Raw genomic sequence first — 23,606 nt, forward strand, 5'->3', positions numbered from 1 at the left:
TTCATCAAGACTTCATTAACTCTTCATTGAATTATCAACACTGGCATCCTCTGAGCATCTGAGAGCCAAGCACCAGACACAGGAATGTGAACTTCAGTCCTCAAAGAGCTCCCAGAAGTGGGGTTCCCGGAAGTAGCGAACCACCGAAGAGTTGTCTGCACAAGTTGAACATTGAACCCTATACCCTCGCTGATCTCACCTAAAAGTTCTAACAGTTGAAGCCCATACCTGGGCTTCCCTAGTCAGACTGTAGTGGCTTCCTGACACTTACTTTACTAAAATAAACTTCATTAGATGAACTTTCAAAATACTCTACAGTAAGATTTAGCTTATTCTAGCCAACTCATTACTTTTCTACAGACATTAAAGACACAACTGAAATGAACATTCTTTATAAAGTCTTTTCCTATTTATTCTTGTATTTTATTTTCAATTGTGCCCATGCATGTCATATTATGTATCTATGAAGCATGTGCTTTATCTCCTGATTGATTTCTATATTAGGTTTAACTCCTTCATGTGGGCATCACCTTACAGTTTTGTCACGAAACTGTTTTCAGACTTAGAGAGCATGTTTTTCACACTTTTTTTTCCTTTTTTGGTTCTGTTTTGAGATATAAAATGGAAACGTATTGATTACTCAAGTAGTTTGCAATAAAAATTATGTTCTATGTGATGCCACTTAGTTTGCAAGGTGAGCTTTAATTGAAATGCCTGAAACTATTTTTAAAATTTGAGAAACAAGGTATATCAAGGAACCACTAATAGGTAATTTATGTCTAAGTAATTTATTTTCTTTTAAGCATATATTTGAGAAAATTATTGTAGGACTTGAATGTACATGTTCACAGATATGTAGAGATAAGTCCATTTATAACCTGTGTACATGGAATAAATATGTAAGTATAAACTGACAAATTTCAACCAATATATAATGTGTACTGTTAATGTTCTTTACTTATCAGGTAATATCTCCTTTGGTGGTATTTATTATTTTAATTTATTACTAGTTTACCTAAAACTTACATTTATTTCTATAAATTAAATTAAAATTCTTAGAATGAATTCTAGTATAAATGAGAAACAGAATTAGTCATGCAGTTTTTAATTCCTTCTTCAGAACTTTCTAGAAAACTATAGAAGGGTAAATAGAGTTTCCTTGCCTGGAATTCACATTTCACTTCCTATTTTAAGTTCTTTGATCTCTTTTGATATTACTGATTGAATGTTAGGTATACATGGAAAGCAGGGAATACACATTCTGATTCACTTTGGGGAGGGAGGTCATTATGGAGGACAACATTACCTAGGAATCAAAAGGACCTCATAGCTATGATGGGTCTTTCAGGGTTACCTAATCTGGTACTTCAAAAAATTTGTCCTTAGAATGGTACCAACAGGGAAAATAAAGTTTCTATAGATAAGTGACAAGCCCTACTGCTTAAAAGAATATTAAGCAGACTTCCATATTGCAGGCTTTGTAGGGCCTCTAAAAAGTTGTTACGCATTGTGAAATTTCATGGGCTTGGGGCTGAGAAGAGAGTACATAGCCCCTGGTCCTCTTGCATTTCATTGATCCTTTTATTTTTATTTTAACATTTTTTACTACTTATTTTATGCAGTGAAGTTTCATAGCTCTGGTATTCTCTGCAATACTTTGGGAAGTGAGACTCTTACCTAGGTCTTGATATCTGGCTGTTTGCATTTGCATCACATTAGTCATATATGTTTGTTTGACAATTTCCTGATATAGACCCCTAGAGGGATAATTTCTCTCCATTACTCTAGACTGATATCCTTTTCCTAAGTATAATTATTGCCGTCTTTTATGCTCATCTATTGCTATCTCTTATTCACATTCCAAAACTCACTTACTCAGGCATTATTCAAGCCTCTAAATGGTCATATAATAATACCCTGTAATTAACATCAATTGTGGGCTTTTTTGATTTGTTTTAATGTTGGGTGCTCCAGTTGATAATACACTCCATGAGGTCATTGCCATTGTGCATCTCACTCACTTCTGTGCCTTGTTAAGAGCAAGTACTCAAGAAACTGTTAAATAAATAATAGAAGCTGCAAGACATTGTTCCAAATGTCACATAGGTAATTTCACTTGAGGTCTGTTTTGTAAGGCCTGAGCACTTGGTCATAAGCCTTGAATCTGGATCTCTTACTGTAGTAAATAAGTTCCTTTCTGAACCACCATTTCCTTATTGGTAAAGGAAAATATCACTCCATTCTCACAGAGTTGTGATGGATCAGCTCAAATTAAGAAAATTCGATCCATTATGATAGCTTGTAAGGAATGAGCAATTTTGTTAAACATAACTTGTTTGTTTTAATTCTTACATCACACCAAACTTATGCTGCTAAATACCAATAAAGGGGAAAAGAAAAAAAGAGGCCAGAAGGCTTTACAAAGAATTATCTAACAAGCATACTTCCTTCAAATAGGCTTATGCCAAAGATTACTATTCAGCTCCTTCGGATCCCATATCATATCAAAAAGGACTACATTGCCTGACCTATTGCTCAGATTTAACTTCTGAGCAATATTAATATGTCTGAATGAGGGCTGGTAGGTTACAATGGTGACTTAAGATGTAAATTTGTTCTAGTAGTCATTTACATTTTCTGTAGAAAAATCAGCAGTCACCAAATTTTAGTGAGATAATCAAGATTTCCAAGTAATTGCCAATTTGATGTAAAGATGCCATTTCTATTACATTGCAAATTTAAAAACAGAGACTTACTGTTGGACTATTTAGGTCAGGAGGTGTAGACATGTCCCCAAACAAATCCATCTGGTCCACACCCTTAAAAAAGTATTTGAATTAGATTCAGATGTATCTACTAAAAAAAAGTTACTTTGTATATTTAAATAATTGTTTCCTAAACAAAAGTTTAGGAAAATATTGTCACAGCTGGATTTTCATTTAACTAATGCCGATTTGATATTAGGCTATTTAGGTCAGGAAGTGTAGACATGTCCCCAAACAAATCCATCTGATCCATACTATTAGAAAGGTATTCAGATTAGATTTAGATATGTCTACTAGAAAAATTATTTTGGATATAGACGTGTTATAGTATGTGAAGGAAACTAGATGTTGCTATTGAATTTTCATATAGATGCAATACAGATTTGGCATTAGCATTATCTATAGGAAGTAGAACTCGTATTCAGATAAATATTAGTCATAAGACCTCACATACATACCAATTTCAGTTTGTTAGCTTGCTCATCAAAAGTCAGTAGTGACTCGTTCCCATTCTGAAAAGATGGCAAATATTTAGGGGTTTAGAATTTAACTTCCTGCAGTACAGCTTCTTAAACAGTTATGATTTGGGCACCAATCCTTCCCTTGTACATCTCCATCATGAATACACAGTAATGAGCTAGAAGGGGTGCTTGGGTAGGTAGCTGACAAGGGCTTATATGCATCACATGCACATGGTACAGAAGTAAAGATGCAGCTTTACCTCTTCTACTTTGTTGGCTTCTTCCATCTAAAAAGAAAGACACAAATTCAGTGATCTTAGCAATTACAGTGAAAGAACATTCAATTATAGAATAATATACACATGACTTCCCAGGAAAAAGGGGAGAACCTTGCATATTATTTCTGCCCTATATCTCCACTCCCCTCTTCAGATCAATACTGGAAATAAATTGAGGTATGTGTAGCTCTGTATTTCCTTAGAATAAATGTGAATGTTCCAGGAACTAAAGACAAGAGTCAGGGACCAGAAATGAGAAGTGCCCCCATCCATCCATTGGTCCACTGGGAAGACAGACAACACATTTCTATCATTTGAGGAGCTGCATAGAAGCCAAATCTTTAGACAGGCTATCTGTTTACCTAACACTCAAACATGATCCTAGATACAGTCTTAAGTTTCTTAGGTAGATATAAGGTATTACTTGCCTTTTTCTTTTCTTCTTCCTTTTTCTTTACATTATAGATAACTTGAAAAAGATCCTTAAGATCAACAACTAATGGCTCAGCCTGAAGCAAGAAAAAGCATCTTAATCAGTATCTTAATCTTCTCATTTTCTCTCCTCTGTTCCCCATCCATTTTAATCAGTATCAATTCCTTCCTTTCTATTAATGCTCCCCCCGTTTATGGGGTTATCACCACCACCCCATCCCCAGATACATGGTGGATAACAGGGTTGATGAGTCTATAGACAAAACAAAAAGTACCACAGTCATTTGCCAAGTTCCTTAGTTTCTGGGAATAATTCACTGTTGTTGTAAAATCAACATTGACCTTATGAGAAAGTCCATTTTAATACTCCTTGAGTCACACATAACATGGATATTAATGACATTTAAAATAGATGTGCTAAGCCAATAAAAACAGTCATCCTCTGAATCATTGTTTATTTCCCACCTCTGATCAATTCCAGCAAGAACGCTCGCTGAGTGTCATTCACATCTACTATGAGGACAAGGCTGCTTTCAGAATTAGGATTATGTACAGGCTTAGGCCGTACCTGTTGCCCAGTTTTTATGGCAAAAAACTGATGCTGGCCTTCTCCTCCACACACATAACCAAATGCCCGGTTGTCTGTCACATCACGGGCAATAAAAGAAATCTTATTTACTGGATGCTCATGTTCTATTACCTGAAAAAGGAAATAAAGTTATTTATTGAGAAAACCAGAATGCATCTGCAAGGTAGTACAACAAGCATCAGATTCCTAGGCATATAGAAAAAAAAAAGAAAGAAAGAAAACATTTAAAGAAAGATATTTTTGCCTTTGGTAGTCAGCTAGAGATACATTGATCCTTGCTGGGAAGCACTCCCCAAGGAGCAGGGTAGAAATAAACGTTGGTAAAAATGTTCCTTCTTAAAATATTGATATTTCATTCTTTCTCCATCAAAGACATGATACTGCATAGCAAGGATACCCTGAGCATAGGGGAGGTCAAGAATTTCTAAAGTGAAGACGGGGACACATCCCTAAATAAATTCAAGTAAGTCTACTTTCCCAGCTCAAAGACAAACTCAAGCAAACAGCACAACTTAGCAAGAAGAGTCACCATGGGGGTAAAGAACAATGACTCAGTGGCCAGTGTACAGTCCAGCATATTCTAGAGGTGACCACGTGCTGACATCAAGCATTTCTCAACCTCATACCAATGACCATCATCATTATCTCAGAGCTACACGGGCTCCCAGAGTTACACTGGCTTAGTAGCACGTTTTCTTTATTCCTTCATCAATTTTTCTTTTGATCTTTTGAAGCACAAAGTAGGACTCAATGCTTCAAAGGTATTTGTAGATTGGCAGAATGTGTCTTGACTTTTGTTTCTAAACACCAAAGGCCACTGACAAGTTTATGCTGGGTATGTGGGAAGGTTTGAGGGAAACCTGCCGCCATTCTCTGATAGGCTTGGGGAAGTCAAGAGACCGGAGAGAATGGAGACTGTGGCGCCTGTGGACAGCAGGAGGGGTGAGCAGGAGGCTGGGGCTCTATGTTGGATGATGCAATTTGGGCTTTAGGAAATGGGTGTCTCTAGGATGGGGAGAAATAGTGACTGGAGAACTTCCCACCCTTGAGTAGAGGTTAGAGATCTTCTACTCCTTGATGAAATAAGAGTATTTCTATAGTCATGAAAATGAACTAGAGATGACAATATCAGTGGGTGAATGTCAAGATATTTGTGGAATAGAGAAAAAATGATCAAGAAGATATGAAGTATGATAGCTTTTTGATAGGAGACACACTAAGCAAGCAAGAATGTTTAACTACGACAGAAACAGCAAGCGCAAAAAATGAGCGAGATTACATCTTTAGAGTAACACCATTTGCCCTGAGGAGGAAAGCAAAAGAAAGAATAATAATAAAATAAAAAAGGGTAGATGTGTTACAGGTAATATTCTAGCTTTAGTCAATACATTTACTTGTTCTCAATATATTATTCAATATATTAACTAAGGAATGAAACCCATGTAGAGCATGACACACTGTTAGGATTAATCTAGTTCTGTTTACTTTGGGTCAAAATAAAGCACCCACGTGATATTTACAGAATACCTGTACTCACAGACTGGAGACTCACATTCACTATCTGAGGTTCATGTCAGTTAAAAAATATGGTAGGAATCTCAGGATGTTTTCATTCCTTACCTTTTACTCTTGTTTTCTGTCTGTTACTTCAGGAAAACTTATATAAAAATTTTTTTTTCTCTACAGAATTTTTTAAAGGAAGAAAGGGAGCTGGAGTTTAAGTAGCAAATTATCAGATTCCGGTGGTCAGAAAGGTGTCAGTGAATTATTTTTATTTTTATTTTTTTGACAAATCAAGCAATAATTAAGGCTTTTAATATTGAAAGAATTCTTTTAGGATAAATTTTTATCAACCATAGATTTGTCACTGCAAATCACTCTAAATGCAAACATGGAGAAAGAGTCCAATAAACATATGTTTGCAAGCTGAGTTATTGTTTCAAGAATCTCAAAATGCCTGAAGTAAGGGGCCAAGTGTGTTAGTGAACACAGCCATCATTTTCTAACGATCTCCTATGAAAGTAAATTCTTACCCCAGTTTTCTCATCGATTATTTTTATCCCAGAAAGAGAAATGTTGACCCATATCCGTTGTTTGTGTTGTCCCTGAGACCGACCAGCTGCCGCCATCCCCTGGTAAGATTGGGAAAACAAGAAAAATCTAGTTAAAAGTGCCTTAAGGGGCCCTCCCTGTTAGCAAATCATGTTCGGCTGTAGCACTGCAAGCAAGCAGCAGCCACCTCAGAGAGAGCTGGATCAGGCCTGGAGGTGATGGTGCAGCAGACCTCTCCTGTCTGGCCAGCTGCCCCCCACCCCCCAGCAGTGCACTTCAATGATCTGCCTGTTCTGCTCCCCACTCTGTCTCTGGTGACTCCTCTCACCCCCTGCACCTTTGGCCTGTACCCCAGCTCTGTATGCATAAATAAATAAATCTTGAGAAAGAAAGTGCCCTATAATATACCTCATGCTATCGTTTTAAAAGACAGTGAACATTGTTTTCAGCGTGGCTTCCACCTATGAAAGATCTCACCCTATCCTGAGAGACAGCAGGGTGTCACAGAAGGCAGGACACGCCGCCAGGCTACGTGAGCCACGGTGCTGTTCTGGTTCTCTTGGCCTCAAAATAGTCCTTCATGAGAGGAATGGCTTAGAAGATCTTCAGAGTGGGTCCTCCTAGACCTTATTTTAGCTAACAAGTATTATTTATTTGATTCATTGGTGTCACATAGTGAGAGAACTAGGATTCAAAAATTCAAAAACCTGTAGGATTGACTGAGTACACCAGATTCAAGGTCGAGTCCTGCATTCTGCCTGAAGGGTCCAGGGTTTCAAATATGAGTGTGTCCACGGTGAAAGGCATCTATAGGGCCATTCCATGCCTGGTGTAATCAGGTTTCTAGAACAGTACTGAAAACATGACTTGCATGGCTTCTTATAAAATGAGAAAAAAGTATCTAGCCCCTGGGTTATAAACTAATTAGAAAAATTTTCTTTTCAAATAACTGTGAGCTAGTTAAGTGGGAATATTTCCTGTTAAACTTTTGCTTAAGACGGAGACAAAACATCCCTTCCTCCTTTACCTTTAGTTTCATCATAGAATCTTGGCTCATTTTATCACCTCTTGCATCTGGCACATCATCAATACCAATTAGTTTGGCCTTGTATTTTACACCATCACCTTTGAATCTGGCCAAGAGATATTCATCTGTCTTTTCAGAGCCTGAGAAGAGAAAGAAAATTTATAATTATAATTGTATTTAAATATCAGCCAGTATGACCAAATTAGATACATATTGTCCAAATGTAAGTAGTATGAATATACTACAACTGAGTAAACATACTGTATCCTACACTGCCTTATTCTTCGTTTCTTTGAGTAAAATCATGTTGCATAATCTTCTGTGTGTGGCATGAACACAGGGAGAAAGTAAACTCTCAAAGGTGGAACATGGATTGAATTATGGGAAATTTATGGGGATAGGGAGGTGGAGTATTTGGGGGATATTTATCACCATTTTTAAAAAGACTTTTTAAAAAAACAACTATAAGGAAGGTAATAGTATGTTTAAGCATAAAAATAAGTCACCACATAACGTACTTAATATTTTTCACTGTCAACAAGGCAGAGGAAATTATGATTAAATACTTCAAAACACCGTACTGTAATTATCCCATCTTTATAACTTCTGTTGCTTCTCTGAAAGGTCTGTGCCTTCTAGATAAAGCTTAGAAGGGGAAGGCAGACTGGCTAATCTGCACACATTTTCAAGGTATGGAATAAGGAGTCTGGAGATTTCTAGTGCAATTTCAGGTCCAAAAAAGATGTTCTTATGCAATGAAGTTTTGATGTTTACAAAATGGCAACTTCAGTAAAGCAAAGTGGTAGATAGCTTATGGAAGGATAATCATAGAATAACTGATAGCTGTGTTTTTTACTGAGCAAGGTGTTCTGAAAGCTTCCTGGCAATGCCTCTCTTGGTGCGACCACCGGATTCAGAGGTAGGTCTCCTGACGTATGGAAGGGACCCATTTCCTCTGCTAATCCAGCTGCTTAAGTAGAAAACCTGAGACTAAGCTGAGGCTGAGGCAAGCAGAGCCATTCTTTCTTGATCCTAAACTCCGGATGCCTTCAGCGGAAGCTGTATTAGCTCCCCTTGTAACAGGGTCCCCAGGCAAAGGGGAGGTTCCAGGTTCTGGGCCCCACCCAGAAGGAGGGTGGAGCTGAGCTGAGAGAAGAATCTGGAGAGGAGACTGAAGAGGAAGGAAGTAGGATGGAGGCCAGAAGGAGACCTGAGTGTGGCACACGGAGCAGAGACATGTGGAGAAACTGTGCTTGCTTCTTGCTCCCCAACTGGTCGATGTGGGTGAGAGACCCGTGGGGAGATTCCCTGTGGCAGCGCTTACCTTCACTTCGATTTTGTTCTTTTCCTCCCACACTTGTCTGGCCATTTCTGACCCTTTTCTGCCAGAAGGTGCTTTAGACTCATGGCAGCTTTCAGGACTTGCTTTGGACCAATCCCTTTTGGGTGGACTTTTACCCACGAGGGGATGGGTAACTCTGGGTGTTTAGAAACTAGATTCTTTGTCTTTTCTACATTGCACACTCATTGTATTAAAGTTCATTTCCATTAAAAGTCTTACATGTTTTATCTTGATGTGGAGGATGGGAGAACCCATTAGATAAAGCAGGCAGGTTTGGGGGTTCAGTGGTGCCCTTCTCCCTGCCCTGTAACACCCTCATTAGCCTCTAGGGGATTTCTCCTTACCTTTCTTCTTTTCTTTCTTGGATGGAGCTTTCGTTGCAGACTGCTGCTCAGGCTGACCATTCGTGGTGCTGGCTTCCACTTCGTTAGACATGGTAAGGAGGCAGGCAGCGAACTCACAGCAGCGGACACTCAGTGACACCAGGCGGTCCCCAGTTGAGATGTCTCAAATGCACATCACCCACCACAGACACCTGCAGGCCGGGTTTAGAGGCATAAAGAGATCATAACACGGCAATCCCAGACTTTATGCCATAAAGTCCTTTGACTAGTGATTCTTGACTACTGTTTTTCAGACTCATTTGGCTCTTTCTTCTCTACAGGACTGAATTCTGAAAACAGGAGAGTGGGTAGAGTTGTTTGTTTTGTAATTTCTAAAATGAAAAAAGGGGCATATCAGATTTTCTTTTCGCCATCAGTATCTGGTACCATTTAATGAGTATCTAACTGAGCAGTATGTATTGGAACATTGGCAAATAAATCCAGTATTCGAGAGAGATCAAAATGGGTCAAATGTAGAAAATAAGGGTTAACAGCCAAACAGAAATAAAGTTAATGCTGAGCCTGGTAGGATTGCAACTGGCATCTGAAACTGAGCATTAGAAAATTCAATTCTTCAAACCATCACTTAACTATAAAAGCAAGAGTAGAGTTGCGAGCATTGTCATTCATACTGGAAAACACTTTTTCAAATGTTAGGACTTTGCATATGAGTTTCTGTACTTACTCTGTCCAAGCAGCAGAATTGAAAAGGAACCCTGTTGTGACATGAACACTTCCATTCAGCAGGGAGAGAATGAATGAATATGTGGGGTATCAACTCATAGAGTGCAAACATTTTCTGCTCCTTTTTAGCATGACTAGCCTCAAACCTGCTGTGATGTGTGTTCCTCAAGCTCCCTCCCCTGTGAGTCAGGGGAGGAAAAAACAGAAAAAATGCAGAGTCATTGTAAGCACACAGAAGTTAACTAACATTCAAAAGATTCTTTCACCTCCCAGGAATCAAAGTTTCTGCACAATTTTAGGGAACCCAGACAAAGGTTCACTTTCTACATGGACTAAGGACCAAAAGCAAAGAGAAACCATTTGCTATTTTGAAATGTTGTTAAGACTGTCCATGCATACATTAGTTTACATGGAGATTTCTCCTCCTACCCAGAAAAAGCCCTCCTAATGCTATGCTGAAAATACCCTTTTATTTGAGATTTTTAACTCAAAGACCAAATCCACTGCATGGGCTTTTATATACTTAGTTATATATTTAAATGATAAAAATGTAAGTTTCAAGTTTTCAGTCTGTTTACTTGGCACCGAGTTTGCTTCATAAATGTCAATGTGTTTTCCTGCAAGTCAGTACATAATCCCTCCCCCCATCATCTTTAAATATACTTACAGTGTAATTAGACTTTAAAAAAAAACATGCATACATAAATATGTCAATCTACATATGACCAATGCTGTCTGAACTATTTCATTTGGAGATTTAGTCCTGAGTTTGGCTCAATGACACCTGATGAAAGAGAACTCAAAGCCCTATTTATTCCAGACTGAGCCGGGGAGCATGAGCTGATGTTTTTTTTAAGTGTCTGCACTCCAAAAAACTTGCAAGAACCATGTAAGTATGATGATTTTAGTTTTCCAGAGAGAAAGTCAAGACAGAAAAGTATTAAATTACACAGCTGTGAAGCAGAGGCTGATTCTACCCCAGGCTGTCTGCACAGCCAGACTCCCCTAGCACTACCCTGAACAATCACTGAGAAGCCTCACTCCAGCAACAGAGGATGTTCTGTCATATACCTGTACAACCTCTACCACCACCTCTAGAGAGAAGATATGGCTAAGTCTGAAGTCCTGAACTTGTGAAAGTGAACTTACTTAGAACATGGGTATTTGCAATTTTTGTTAAGTATCTTGATTTGGGACTATCCTGGATTTATATGTGGGTCCTAAATCCCATAACAGATAACTTTATAGAAGAAAGACAATGGGAGATTCCAGACACAGAGACAAGCAGGGAAGGTGACGTAAAGATGGAGGGGGAGAATGGACTGGTGTATCCACCAGCCAAGTGCCAATGTCCAATCAGAAGTTAGGAGAGAGGCCTGGAGTGTTCACCCTCAGAGTCTCCAGAAGAAGCAAACCTTGCTGACATCTTCCTGTGGGACTTCTGACTCCCAGGACAGGGATAGACGATCACCTGGTGTTTTAAATGATCTAGTTCTTGATAATTTGTCATCTGCCTATTCCCTTCTCAAAGGACTACTCTACTCTAGTCTCAGAAAGTTAACTCTAGCTACTGGATGAGTCTTCTGACTAAATCCAATTTCTTGGCTTTCCCCTTTTTGGGGGTGTCCTACTGCATACCTAAGTCACCTATACCTTTTTGTGAAACTCTTCCAAGCTTGTTTCCATGACATTCTGGAATTCAGCCCATAGCTTGTGCTTGCTGAATTGGGATGATCAGGATTTTTTTTTTTTTAGTTATTACATTTTTCTAAAATTTAGAATAACTTTCGAAGACTTCTTAATTTTCTTGTGGTAATGTCATTTGCTTTTAGGACAAAAATTAAGACTTTTATTTTGCATAAGAGACTCTTAGATATTTTGCTCCTCTATGTCTTCAAACTCCTTTCCCTTCACTCCTGTATTCCAGTATCTATCAAGTGACTCATGTATTTTAGGGCATGTTTTCTTTTACACTTCCTATCTTTTAATATTTCCTGAGTTTATCTCCCACATCTTGTCCATCCCAATTGTCTATTTGCCCCTGAAGACTGCCAGTAAGATCTTTCCCTGAAGATTTTCCTGCTGCTCTTCTAGTTTAGGTAGAAAAATAACCTGGCATAAGTTTGTTGATCATCTTTGAAATCTGATATTTTATTTTTCTGTGTGGTGTTATTTATGAGAGGAAAGACTTAGCTCATTAGACTTGGCAAAGTTTATTCCAGAGTAAGAATATTTTAAAGGCATTTAAGAAGTGTCACCCAGTACTTTGAAGAGTTTGGAAGGGGGAATGATGGTGTGTGGTTAGTCATAAAGTTGTAAAATACATAACACATTCAGAAATTTAGACCAAGTAATGAATCAGTGTGGGAAGACTGGGCCAACGGGAAATGTTCTAAAGTGAGTGATACTACCTTGGTTTTACAGAGAAAAACATCTCTCCTCAGATACTTAGGTACAACTTCTCACAACACTAGGGTTGTTTTAAAGTTATTACTACCTTCTAACTATGTCTACTTACTGTTTGGGGATGAGTAGTTACAAGGGACAAGGGGAGAAAATGGAGGGAAAATCTTCTCCAGCACAAATTCTAAAGAAAAGGTATGTACGTGTGGAGCTTCGATAACCAAGTGGAGGGCCCTGGCGCAGCTGGTTAAAGCACAGCACTCAGAAGCTAAAGCCACTTCAGCATGAGTCCGATTCCTGCCTGCCCGAGGTGACCCACATGGCGCGGCAGACCTCTCCTGACCCACCCACTGCTCCCCTCAGCAGTGTACTTTGTCAGTCAGTCTGTTCTGCTCCCCACTCTGTCTCTGGTGAATCCTCTCACTGCCCCTGCATCTCTGGCCTGTACCCCAGTTCTGTATGCACAAATAAATAAATCTTAAAAAAAAAAATAACCAAGGGGAGGTCAGGCAATTTAAAATGTCCCTATGTTCCCTGAAATGATAGACAAATGCCTTTATATGAGAAAATGTTAAAGACTTGTGAGCGGTTTTAACAGAAGTAGACATCCAATTATGCAAAAACCAGGTTGATAAACATGCACCTTTTGTCCAAGGTTGGAAGAGCAAATCTCTCATTACAGACTTGCTAAAAATCCAAGTTACCATTTGACATGTGGGACACAGTAGTCTTGCTTCCAGATATAGAGCCCTCTACAGAGAGTAATTCAGTTAAATCCAACATTTGAAATTCAAATGCTAATCCTTCTAACAATGTTATAGAAATGTCAACTGTTCTCATAAAACTTTCAGTGGATTTTATAAAGAATTGATATTTTAAAAATAATAGGGCATGGAAAAGGAACTGAAGTTCAAAAGAAATCCTTTTATTTCCTTTGATTGCTTTCTCCTATAGGGCATTGTTGAATAAATGTCTAGATTACATTGTGTTATGGTTTAGCTTTAGCAAAATAACTGAATTTTGCTTTTTATTTTATAAATGGGAACAAATCTTTTAGAACAATCAGGATGCATTGTTTTCTCATTCATTGAGGTCCATCCAGGGACCCTTTTCATCAAGGAACACAAAATGAATCAGGAAACACACACAGGGCTGTTATCATAAGGCAGGGATTATAAAGAAAAAGTAAAAAGCATATACCAAAGGTCACATGAACAATTTCCCAACTATGCTTAGCTGACTATTCTAGTTCACAGGGACAGGCTGCTTCCTTCATTAGAGGCTTGGAGTTTAAGATGAAATATGACAAGATTTATTTCCTTCTTAACACCTAACATAGGACAGAAAGTTGTGATTAACTCTCTGCTAAGTCAATAAAATCAGCTTTCATTTGAGTAAAGAGCTCTAACTTGGGTTTTTCAAGCCTCCTAGAAAGAATGTGGGGACTTCCCCTTTCCAAGGCACAAGAGTCAGTTGACTGGGAGAGATTTGGGCGCTTGCAACATCTGTTTTGGTTTCTAAGGCTCTAAGAAGTACATATCAGAAAATGCATGAGTCATCTTAGGATGGCTATGTCCTTTGTAAAAATCTGCTCTAATTTGTTTAACCCTTGAAGTGATCCAATCAAGATGTCTAGTGTTTTGAAGCCTAGAGTACCCAACATAAAGACAAATTGTGTCTTTAGGGATGGATTTGGTTAGTACCTTCTTATTCTAGCTTCCTCTTTCCATCAGTAGGAATGGGTTAGCATCAGTAGTGATACTACTTAGTGATGCCAAGGTTTGAAGGCTATACCATGAGGCAGGTTTGCCATCTCCCGCCCAGCCTGCCTTCTCACCCTCGTTGTACAGAGCAGGGAGGAATGTACTCGCTGAGTCTCAAAATGCTGATGAAAGGAAAAGCTTGAGTTAAGGGCTATTTAATGGTAGCTCCATTGTACAAATATTAACAAATCTGTTCTTAACATTTAGGGGAACAACACCTCCTAAACATTCAAAATATTTATACTGAGGGCCCTCCCTGGTGGCACATGAGTTAAAACGCAGCACTAGGAGGCTAGCTGCAGCTGCTTCTATGTGAGTTTGATCCCTGCCCTGCCATATTGTTGACCCCCATGGCTCAGCAGACCTCTTCTTTCTCACCTGCTGCTCCCCTCAACAGTGTACTTCATCACTTGGCCTGTTCTGCACCTCACTCTGTCTCTAGTGAATCCTCTCACTCCCCTGCACCTCTTCCTGAATTCCAGTTCTATATTCATAAATAAATAAATCTTTAAAAAAATAACAGGGATGTTACTAGACTAACATAAGGCCATACACTCATGAGTTGCTGAGCTCAAAACTGAATATTTGTGTTCCCTTTTTAAATATACATGCTGCTGCTCTTAGTTTTAAAACCCCACTGATTTTTAGCCTATGCCTAATAACTCTCTTTCAAAATGAGCATAATCTCATTGAATTTAATGTACCAGTTAACTTTTCAGAAAGAGCTGAATAAAATGGACACAGGGAAGATAATTAAGGAGAGGCAAGAACAAAACAACATAAATGCTTCAGCTGGAGTACCTAGTACTTTGTACTGTTAGGGAATGTGCTTCTGTGTCCTTTGGAACTTGATGCCTGTCTCAGCGGAGGTGTTGAATTAGGACATGTGAAATATTAACCTCTAAGGCAGACTTTGGGGTCCAAGAGGGTAGCAAACAGCCTTCGCTACTATCTTCAAAGTAGCCTTTGCAGAATAAAGGATGCTGCTAGTGAAGTCAGGTTGTTATTGATAATTAATGTCAAATGCTTTACTCTTAGTTGCTGAGACCCCTAGGCTCATAGGGAGGCTTGTTTTAGTTTGTAAAGGCCAACTTGAGTAGTAAGATTTTTGCAGCCTATTTAATTAGGGAAATGAGATGCTGTTAATGCACACCGAGGAGGAGTCCTTACGAAATTTTCCTGTAAATGCTGACATTGCTGTAGGGGCCTCAGCAACAAGACAGGCGTGACTCACAGAGATACATACAAGTTAGGCATTTACAGGAAGTCTGTGCCATTGCTTTTAACCCTTAAGAAGGATGCTGCAGGTCTTGGAGGACATAAAACGCCCAGAAAAGACAATTTTTCTCTATCTTTGGAACCGTGTCAAACCAGAGTTACAAGTTTCCCACACAGTAAATTCTGAGCAAAGGTGAGAGAACATAGCAGCTAAGAGTTCCGTCTTGGGAGACTTACACATTTTCATTATTTTCTAGCTCTGTCAGTTTTATCTTAGCTAATATTCGTTTTCCCTTTATAGTAGGACTATAGGTTGAGGAGTTGATATGAGAAACCAGCAAGGACTTAGGTAGAGACCTCAGTGCTCAGCACACAGAAGTGCTCAACAAAGCTGCCTGGGGAAATCATGTTGGGGTGGGTTTGATGCAGGATCACGAAGAAAGGTTTTCACTGGCAAGGTAGAGTCCTGTTCTCCTGAGAACCCATCTTCTACTGAACACACTCCCACACTTACCTGCACCTGCCTAACTAAAGTACTGCATCACTCTGTTTCCCCAACTAGCTGTTCACATAGTGGCCTCGTATGTTCTAAATATGCTTAAACTTGTGCAGTGGAAAAGTAGTGTTATTGCAATTCAACGAGTGCAAAACCTCAAACCAGGCAATTTTGAAGGTTTAGGTTACATCACCTGGAGAGATCTAAGAGATTTTATAGAGTCCCAGATAATTCTAACATACTGAAAAGTCTGAGGGCCAGTGGTCTACTTGAATAATCTTAAATTTCTCAAAGAAATACTCAGTGGGTTAGACTTTCAAGTAAATGCTAATGGCAGCTATTTAAAATTTTTAAAATTACTTTTTAATTATTTTTTAAGAAGGCTAAATAAAATCCATAGAATCTGACTCAAGAAAATCTTCCAATTAGTAGATAGACCAAGAATATATCTTCTCAGAGTAGTTTGAGCATGGAATTTCACAGCTGTTTTCTGAACCAAAAGACCAATTGTACATTGGTCTTTTCTCTATGCAGTAGGAGTCCTATTTTGCCACACTGATCATTAATATTGGGTTGGCTTCTCAGAAGAAAGTATTTGGCTAGGTTTTTGATACATCGCAAATCAAAGAACTCATATTTATTTCAGTACATTCTCTACTACTAAGTACTTGATCTTTCAGGCGTTTTTGTTTATGCATGAGAAGATATTTGAGTTCTTGGGTTGGTCCTGATTTATTGTGACCTCTCTAAATTTTGACCCACCTCCACCTGTTTTGTTTTTAAAATCAGTAAGTCCTTTTAGAGCTGAAGAATGTCATAATAATGCAGAGCATTTAGGAGAGCTCAAACTTTAAAAGGGAACTTAAAGCAATTCAAATGTGGGACTAGTTTCTAAACTGGGCAATGCAACAAATTTGTTAGAAACGTTTAAAAATTGTTCACAAGTTGAGCTGAAATATCATTATAGTTATGACCAATTTTACAATCCTATTACTCAGTTGGTTTGGTATAATGATTTTTTGTTTGAACATAACTCTGCTAGGGCTGGAGAAGTAGACAGTGATCATAATCAGAATATGATCTAGCTTCTTGGCAAAGCTGCACACTCGTGTGCTCATATGAACTAAAACACACTCTAATAGAAGGTTGAGTCTAGAATCCCTCCACATCTGATCCAGATTCTTAGAAGACAGCAGTGTAGGCATATGCCTGTGGTCTTCTGATGATGGGGAGTTTTTAGGAAGAGGGACAAATGAAGTTTGGGGTAGATTCACTGACATTAGAGAGTGCAGCCATCTCAACTTTGGCATCCCAGCCTATCATTCTCCCCAGTCCTGAGGTGTGACTTCCTGTTCTATACTACTGGCTGGTAAACAAACAAACAAACAAACAAAAAACAGTATATCATACTACCTGCCTTACTGCATGGCTTTGGGGAGTTGATTTGAAGAGAACCAGTACAAAACTGGTACAAAAATAAGGTGAACACATGTTTTTGTTTCAAATTTGTCATCTAATTATACAATGTGTGTTATGCCTGATTCTTACTGGATAAGACAATCAAAAGGCAAGTGAGTCAGGGTGAAGGGAAGGATGTCACCACACCATTTGACTCCTAACTCAGTATGATGACACTGGTCATTCCCTTTTCAACACTATTTTCATATCTTCATCTTCTTACTCAAACTGACCAGAAAATATTGCACTGTTTTCAAGTTCATCCTACACAAGTTAGATCAGGTACTTCTAACAAACAAACTCCTCTTCCTAGTTCCAAGATAGTTTTTAAAAACATCATCCAAATGAAACCTACCAGTGTGTTTTCTAAAACACACAGCATCAAGTTTTTTTTTTTTTCCCCCCAGGAATTGACTGTGGGTTGTCAATGTGATGTGCAACACAGCTAGCCTCAGCTACATCAGTTTCCACATCCCAGTCCCACTGTGATTTCATTTTAAACATTCTACTTTGTCTTCAAATGTCATTGCAAAGTTCATCTTGAAAGAATATGTGGATATTAGAACAGTTAAATGATCATGTTATTTAGAAGCATCAGCATTTTAACACAGAGTTCAAAATAAAGAGCCATATACACCAGTAGAATTATTTTATGATATACCACAGCAGGGCTCTTGGAAAGCAGGTAAGTAATCTTAAACTTTCCTTCTCCTGTGTTTCCAGTACAGGAAACACTGCCTGATATTTGGTTTCTTCTTTAATAGCCTGACCGAATTATATTAAATCCCAATGTGGTTTCTTTTCCAGGCAGACTCCACTTTTCAATAATTCTCAAAGCCACTGCTTGAGTGTTTCTGTACCTTTCTGCAACTCATGTTTCAGAATCATGTTGTGTTTCCAAGATTTTAAAGGAAGAAGATCCCAACTGCCTTATAACATTAGTCCTGAGTAGTCAAACTGAGGTGTGAGTATAATTGTACACAGACAGGTGAAACTTCCTTTTTTTTTTTTTTATATTGCTGTATATATACCAAACTGCAAAAAGAAGTTTCCGGAGTTATATAAACTAAGCACAAGATCATTTTACATGTTCTAATCCTTTACATGTTGTCTCTGGGTTCAAGGTGATCTTTACAGGAGAATATGCCCTTTGCTCAATGTATTCTTGAAACTGGTATTAACTTGGGACCTCCCTGGTAGTACAATGAGTAAAAGCACAGAATTATGGAGCTAGCAGCCAATGAAGCACGAGTTTGATCCCCAGCCAGCAAGGTGACCCACATGGCACAGCAGACCTCTCCTGTCTCCCCCACTGCTCCCCTCAGCAGTGTATTTCAGTCAATCCACATGTTCTGCTCCCCACTCTGTCTCTGGTGAGTCCTCTCACCCCTTTCACCTCTGGCCTGTACCCCAGTTCTGTATGCATAAATAAAAAAAAATCTTAAAAAAATCCAGGTTGCCACCGCTCATCATGGAAACCTTAAAAAAAATAGGTATTAACCATTTATGAGAAATTTGCCATTGGCTCATATGTCCATGTCTGATATGGTCTATTCTCTTTGGGCAAGATAACCACAGCAACATGGTGTTCTGGACTTCATTTCCTAGAATAATGATGGCCTTGATAACCTTCATGCTAAGAATAATTTTTTGTTAAAATCACTTACTACTCATGGGCCCTCCCTGGTGGCATAGTAGGTTAAAGCACAGCACTGAGAAGGTAAAGTCACTTCAGCATGAGTTCGATCCCAGCTCCAGAGGTGATCCACAAGGTGCGGCAGACCTCTCCTGACCTGCCTGCTGCTCCCCTCAGCAGTGTACTTCGTCAGTGGGCCTGTTCTGCTCCCCACTCTGTCTCTGGTGAATCCTCTCACCGCCCCTGCACTTCTGGCCTGAACCTCAGTTTTGTATGCATAAATAAATAAATCTTTAAAAAAATTACTTACTATCCACGATTACCTTGGTCCTTGATATGTCAATGATCATTTTAAGAATGCTTCTGAATCAAGAGTTAGCTAATTTCTCTTAGAAAAATATGGATCCATTCAAATAAGATGAAGGGAAAAGAAATCACTTAAAATTAAAAAAGGACTTCCTTCTGATATGTCCATTAGAGAGAAGTTGCACTCTGCTAGACAGAACTCATGCTCCTGAGTCCAGTGCACTGAAGGCTAAGAAGTTTCCAGGGTGCAATCTAAAAGGCCAGGAGAGTTCTTAGGAAAAAAAAAAGAACATAGACTTATTGGCTTAATTATGGTTTCTGGGAAAATTACACAAGTTACCATATATGAAACCTTTATGCACTATCAGTTTCTGGTAGACAAGAGAGAAGGATGAAATGCCAACTTTTATTCTGGATTCTTAAAGGCAATATATTAATACCACTTGAATCTTAAAAATTTAATCTCAAAAACAGTTCCAAATTAGCTAGCCTATCTGCTTTGAAATTGTGTGTATAGTTGCACAAGAATTCCGTAGAACTGTGCAGTGACAGACATGCACAATAGCCTTCAACTAAAATTCACTTTCTGTCACTGTTCTCTCTATCTTCTTTTGGGGAAATGATGTTAGATGAAGTAAGTGCATGGGAATAAATGGATACATTTTTTAAAATTGAATGATAGGTAATTTCTAAACGACAGCACATTAACTCATACTAAATGAAACAGATTGAGAATTTTAACTGCCGCACAACTGAAGCAACTGTATCAAAAGATCAAATATTCCAGTGAATTGAAACAGGTGTACATATTTCTTGAATTGCAGAGATAGATGAGCAGGGAAAGTTCTCATTATAAAAATTACCACTTAATACCAGACTTTGCTTATAAAGTCTAAGTAGGTGAAAGAGTGTTCATTTCATACAGTCTAGATACTATTCCAAGTTAATGTCAACAATATTCTACCTATCACATCATATAAGTCAGCAACAAGAACTTGTCCTCCTTTCCTGGACCATGTCTAGACATGCACCATGGGGATCAGGAAGTACAAAGAGCACATTTGGAAGAGTAATTCAAGGGAACCTATACATAATAGTCTTCAGGAAAATGTCACTCGGATCTTATCCCAAACATTAGACATTGTTCCTAATGTAAAAAAATCTAAGTCAATTTCTCCATACCCTCTTGGCAAATCATTCAAGTGATTTCTACAAATAAGTCCAAAGTCGATGGCGATATTTTAGATAACTAAGTAAAGAGATATTTCACTGGGCTTCCTTCTGGGATGTCATAATCAAAGAATAAAGGGAAGACCTCAAGTATCTACTTAATCTGTATAGATTTTTTAAAAGTCTATTGCAGTATTTAAAGAGCCTCTGAATATTTTCTAACATACACATGCTACTAGTTTTTTTTTTGTTGTTGTTGTTGTTGTTGTTGTTAAGTCTTCTCCTATAACATTAACATCATTCCAGGGCTGGGGGAAAGGAGAAAAAAATCAAATTTGTACCAACTATGTATAAAACAAGATATTTAAGAAAACAGTGCCAGACAACATTTTCAAAGGCTCAAAATTTAAATGTTTTCTCTCTTTTTTAAGATAAATGCCTGAGATGGCACTAATCATGACTTGTGGAGCCTAGAAAAATGCTATATTTTCCCTCTGAGTCCAATGTAATTTCTTTTTTTTACTTTTGATTTAGATATTATTCTACAAGACTGAAGAATTAGTGTGTTAACTTTATATTAATGTGAAATTTATTCCACGCATTATGGTGTTTCTTATTAATCTTATACTGCTAGCTGAACAACGTGCAGTTTAGATATTTTAAAAATCAATACAAGAATTAACTAAACAAATCAATTCATATGGCACCAAAAGAATTGTTATTTTCCAAAGGGCGTAATTTATATGAAATAATAAGTTTATGCACTAGGATAATCTAAATTTTTCTGGGTTTCTAGACTACAAAGATCTACTTATTGAATCTATGCTTGCATCTTTTAAAACATATTTTCAAAATTATCTTCAACTGCAGATAATTTTAGAGTGTAATGTTCAATGAGCTTGATTTAAGCTTGTAGTGAGATTACTCCACTCTTCATATTTATGCTAAAAAACAATGAACTATATTTTGTTTTCTGTTTCTAAAAGATTTGGTTAAAAATTGTGTTGAATAGTTTTCCTTTTCATCAAGTTATTTTATAAAACTGCCTGTTCAATCACTGGTACCACAGTCATCGAGGCTTGGGTAGAGCAAGAGAGTGCTTAAAAACTGACTTATCAGTCCCTCCCTGGTTTTGCAATGGCAATGGGTTGGGATGCAGCACTACAAGCCAGCTGCAGTCGCTTCAGTGTGAGTTTGATTCCTGCCCCAGAGCTGGCCCACATGGCACAGCAGACCTCTCTCTCCTGTCCCCTCAGGGATCTGCCGGTTCTGCTCCCAGGCGCTGTCTCTGGTGAATCTTCTCACTGTTCCTCCACCTCTGGCCTGTACCCCAGGTCTGTATTAATAAATAAATAAATGTTAAAAAGAACATGACTTATAATAAAGAGACTTTCCCACAGTAAGCAAAAGGGATGAGGGTTCTTTCTTCTTTCTGCCAGGACTGTTGAGCACATACACCCCTATGTGGTTTCACATAGGGAGGACAAATCACAGTGGGGGTTGACAAGGGGAGGGTTTAGGTCTACAGTTCCAGCATGAGATAGACTAGCCATGGCTTCTTACCACTTGCAGCCTTGTTGGGTTTCCATTGTGACCTCCCGGCCCGCTATGAGATACTCATATCTATATTGAACTACAAAAGGCCTTTTAGTTAGACTACACAGGAATGTCAACATCAGTGATTCATTGTAAAAGAAGTTTCTCTGGTTAGTTCACAAAAAATGTGATATTTAAGCAAAAGGTTTCATTAGCTTTTGGAGCAATCTAGTCTGTTCTCTGAACCATTAATGACCTATTGCAAAATTCTGTGCCTGTTAAGTAAATGACACTGAAATACTTAAGGAACCTGGGATAGATGTAAGTGATGAGCTAGGAGTTCCATCTGTAGATCTCTTTATGATCCCTATTATAGTCATTAAATAAAAGTAACTTGAGTTAGTCCTTGAAGATTTAGACAGATTCACTCCACAGTGGCATCTGCTGTTTTCTGGTCTGATTATATAGGCTTTTTTAGCAACACAGAATGCAATTAGATCATTTGTTTCCTTAACTGAACTCTATAGCCCTGTGGAAAGACAAGTTTTCTTTGAAAGCCATTATTAAGTTCCTAATCCAATCTTTATTAAAAAGACTTAGTATTGTAGACAAGGAGGTAAAGACAAATCCTCTAAAGAAAAACAAAAACAAAAAACAATCATAATCAAACCCTACTAAACCCACAGAAGCCTTCTAGTGTATAAAACTTGAATTTAGGACTATATTTACCATTGTAATTTTTAGTCACTCCTTAATAAACTTAGAAGCATATAAATAAGTTCAAAGTAATAATAAAGTTTTCTTAGTTCCTCTAAAATAAGCAAGCTTCTGCTTTTAGGGCTAATTATTATAAGTGTGATGTGAATAAAATTTCTTTCTCAGAGTTAGTCTGTCCAGTACTGAGGTTATCTACCCTAAATTCCACTCTACATTTGCATCTCATCTAGGGCATTCTTTTAAGAGGAATAAACAGATGCCATATAGAGTATGTCATCCCTCTCACACTGCCGAGCTAGGGACTATGCATGTGGTGAATCACTAGTTACTCTAGATTTTCTTCTGAAGCCAAGCCAAATACAAGGCCTTCAAATACTGACAACCATTTTATGCTGAAAGTAGAATGAAGACTGTTTGATGCCTCCAAGTCATTAGGAGAAGGGAACACAGTTTACCCCAAATGTCAGATCAGCACTAGCATGTTAACTCATGGAACAATCTATGTTCCAACTGTGTGCCAGGTACCCTTTTACAGCTTTGGATGCATCAGTGAGAAAAGTAAAGATCTTTCCTTTTTATAGAGTTTACACTGTCACAGGGGAAACAAAAATGGATTATAATCTTCCAGCGGTAATAAATGTCATAGAAAAAATAAAGTAGATTGAGAATGCAGGCTGGGGTGGCTTGAATAGATTTCTTAGAAACACAGAAGGATTAGTATATTTTCAAAAGTTAAATTTATTGACTTTGTTTATTGTATATTGAATACCCTTATTATAACTCAGGTATGAGGCTCAGACTCTCACATTTGATCCTAGGGGGAATATGTCATCATCTCTCTTTGACTGGAATAGAAACAGCAAGCAAACAAATTAACCAATGTACTGAAG

The 23,606-nt window shown here is 38.1% G+C and overlaps 1 protein-coding gene across 3 annotated transcripts in view; it reads right to left on the reverse strand.

The window, feature by feature from the left end:
• DAB2 (Dab, mitogen-responsive phosphoprotein, homolog 2 (Drosophila)) overlaps window positions 1-23,606 on the reverse strand; it is a 48,343-nt gene that overhangs the window by 13,034 nt on the left and 11,703 nt on the right. For 2 of the 3 annotated variants that reach the window (XR_001145206.1, XM_004678106.2), the window contains exons 2-9: window positions 9,291-9,481; window positions 7,605-7,744; window positions 6,559-6,657; window positions 4,505-4,636; window positions 3,933-4,013; window positions 3,487-3,513; window positions 3,224-3,277; window positions 2,757-2,819 (exon numbers count right to left, since the gene is read on the reverse strand). Coding sequence is in view for 2 of the 3 variants with exons in the window: in XM_004678106.2 (XP_004678163.1) it covers window positions 2,757-2,819; window positions 3,224-3,277; window positions 3,487-3,513; window positions 3,933-4,013; window positions 4,505-4,636; window positions 6,559-6,657; window positions 7,605-7,744; window positions 9,291-9,381 (687 nt within the window). In the remaining variant the exon portion in view is untranslated. The remainder of the gene's footprint in view (window positions 1-2,756; window positions 2,820-3,223; window positions 3,278-3,486; window positions 3,514-3,932; window positions 4,014-4,504; window positions 4,637-6,558; window positions 6,658-7,604; window positions 7,745-9,290; window positions 9,482-23,606) is intronic. The other variant, XM_004678107.2, reaches the window with a different exon arrangement.

This window comes from Condylura cristata, unplaced genomic scaffold, assembly GCF_000260355.1.
Source record: "Condylura cristata isolate star-nosed mole 26May11 unplaced genomic scaffold, ConCri1.0 scaffold00007, whole genome shotgun sequence".
Taxonomy (NCBI): domain Eukaryota; kingdom Metazoa; phylum Chordata; class Mammalia; order Eulipotyphla; family Talpidae; genus Condylura; species Condylura cristata.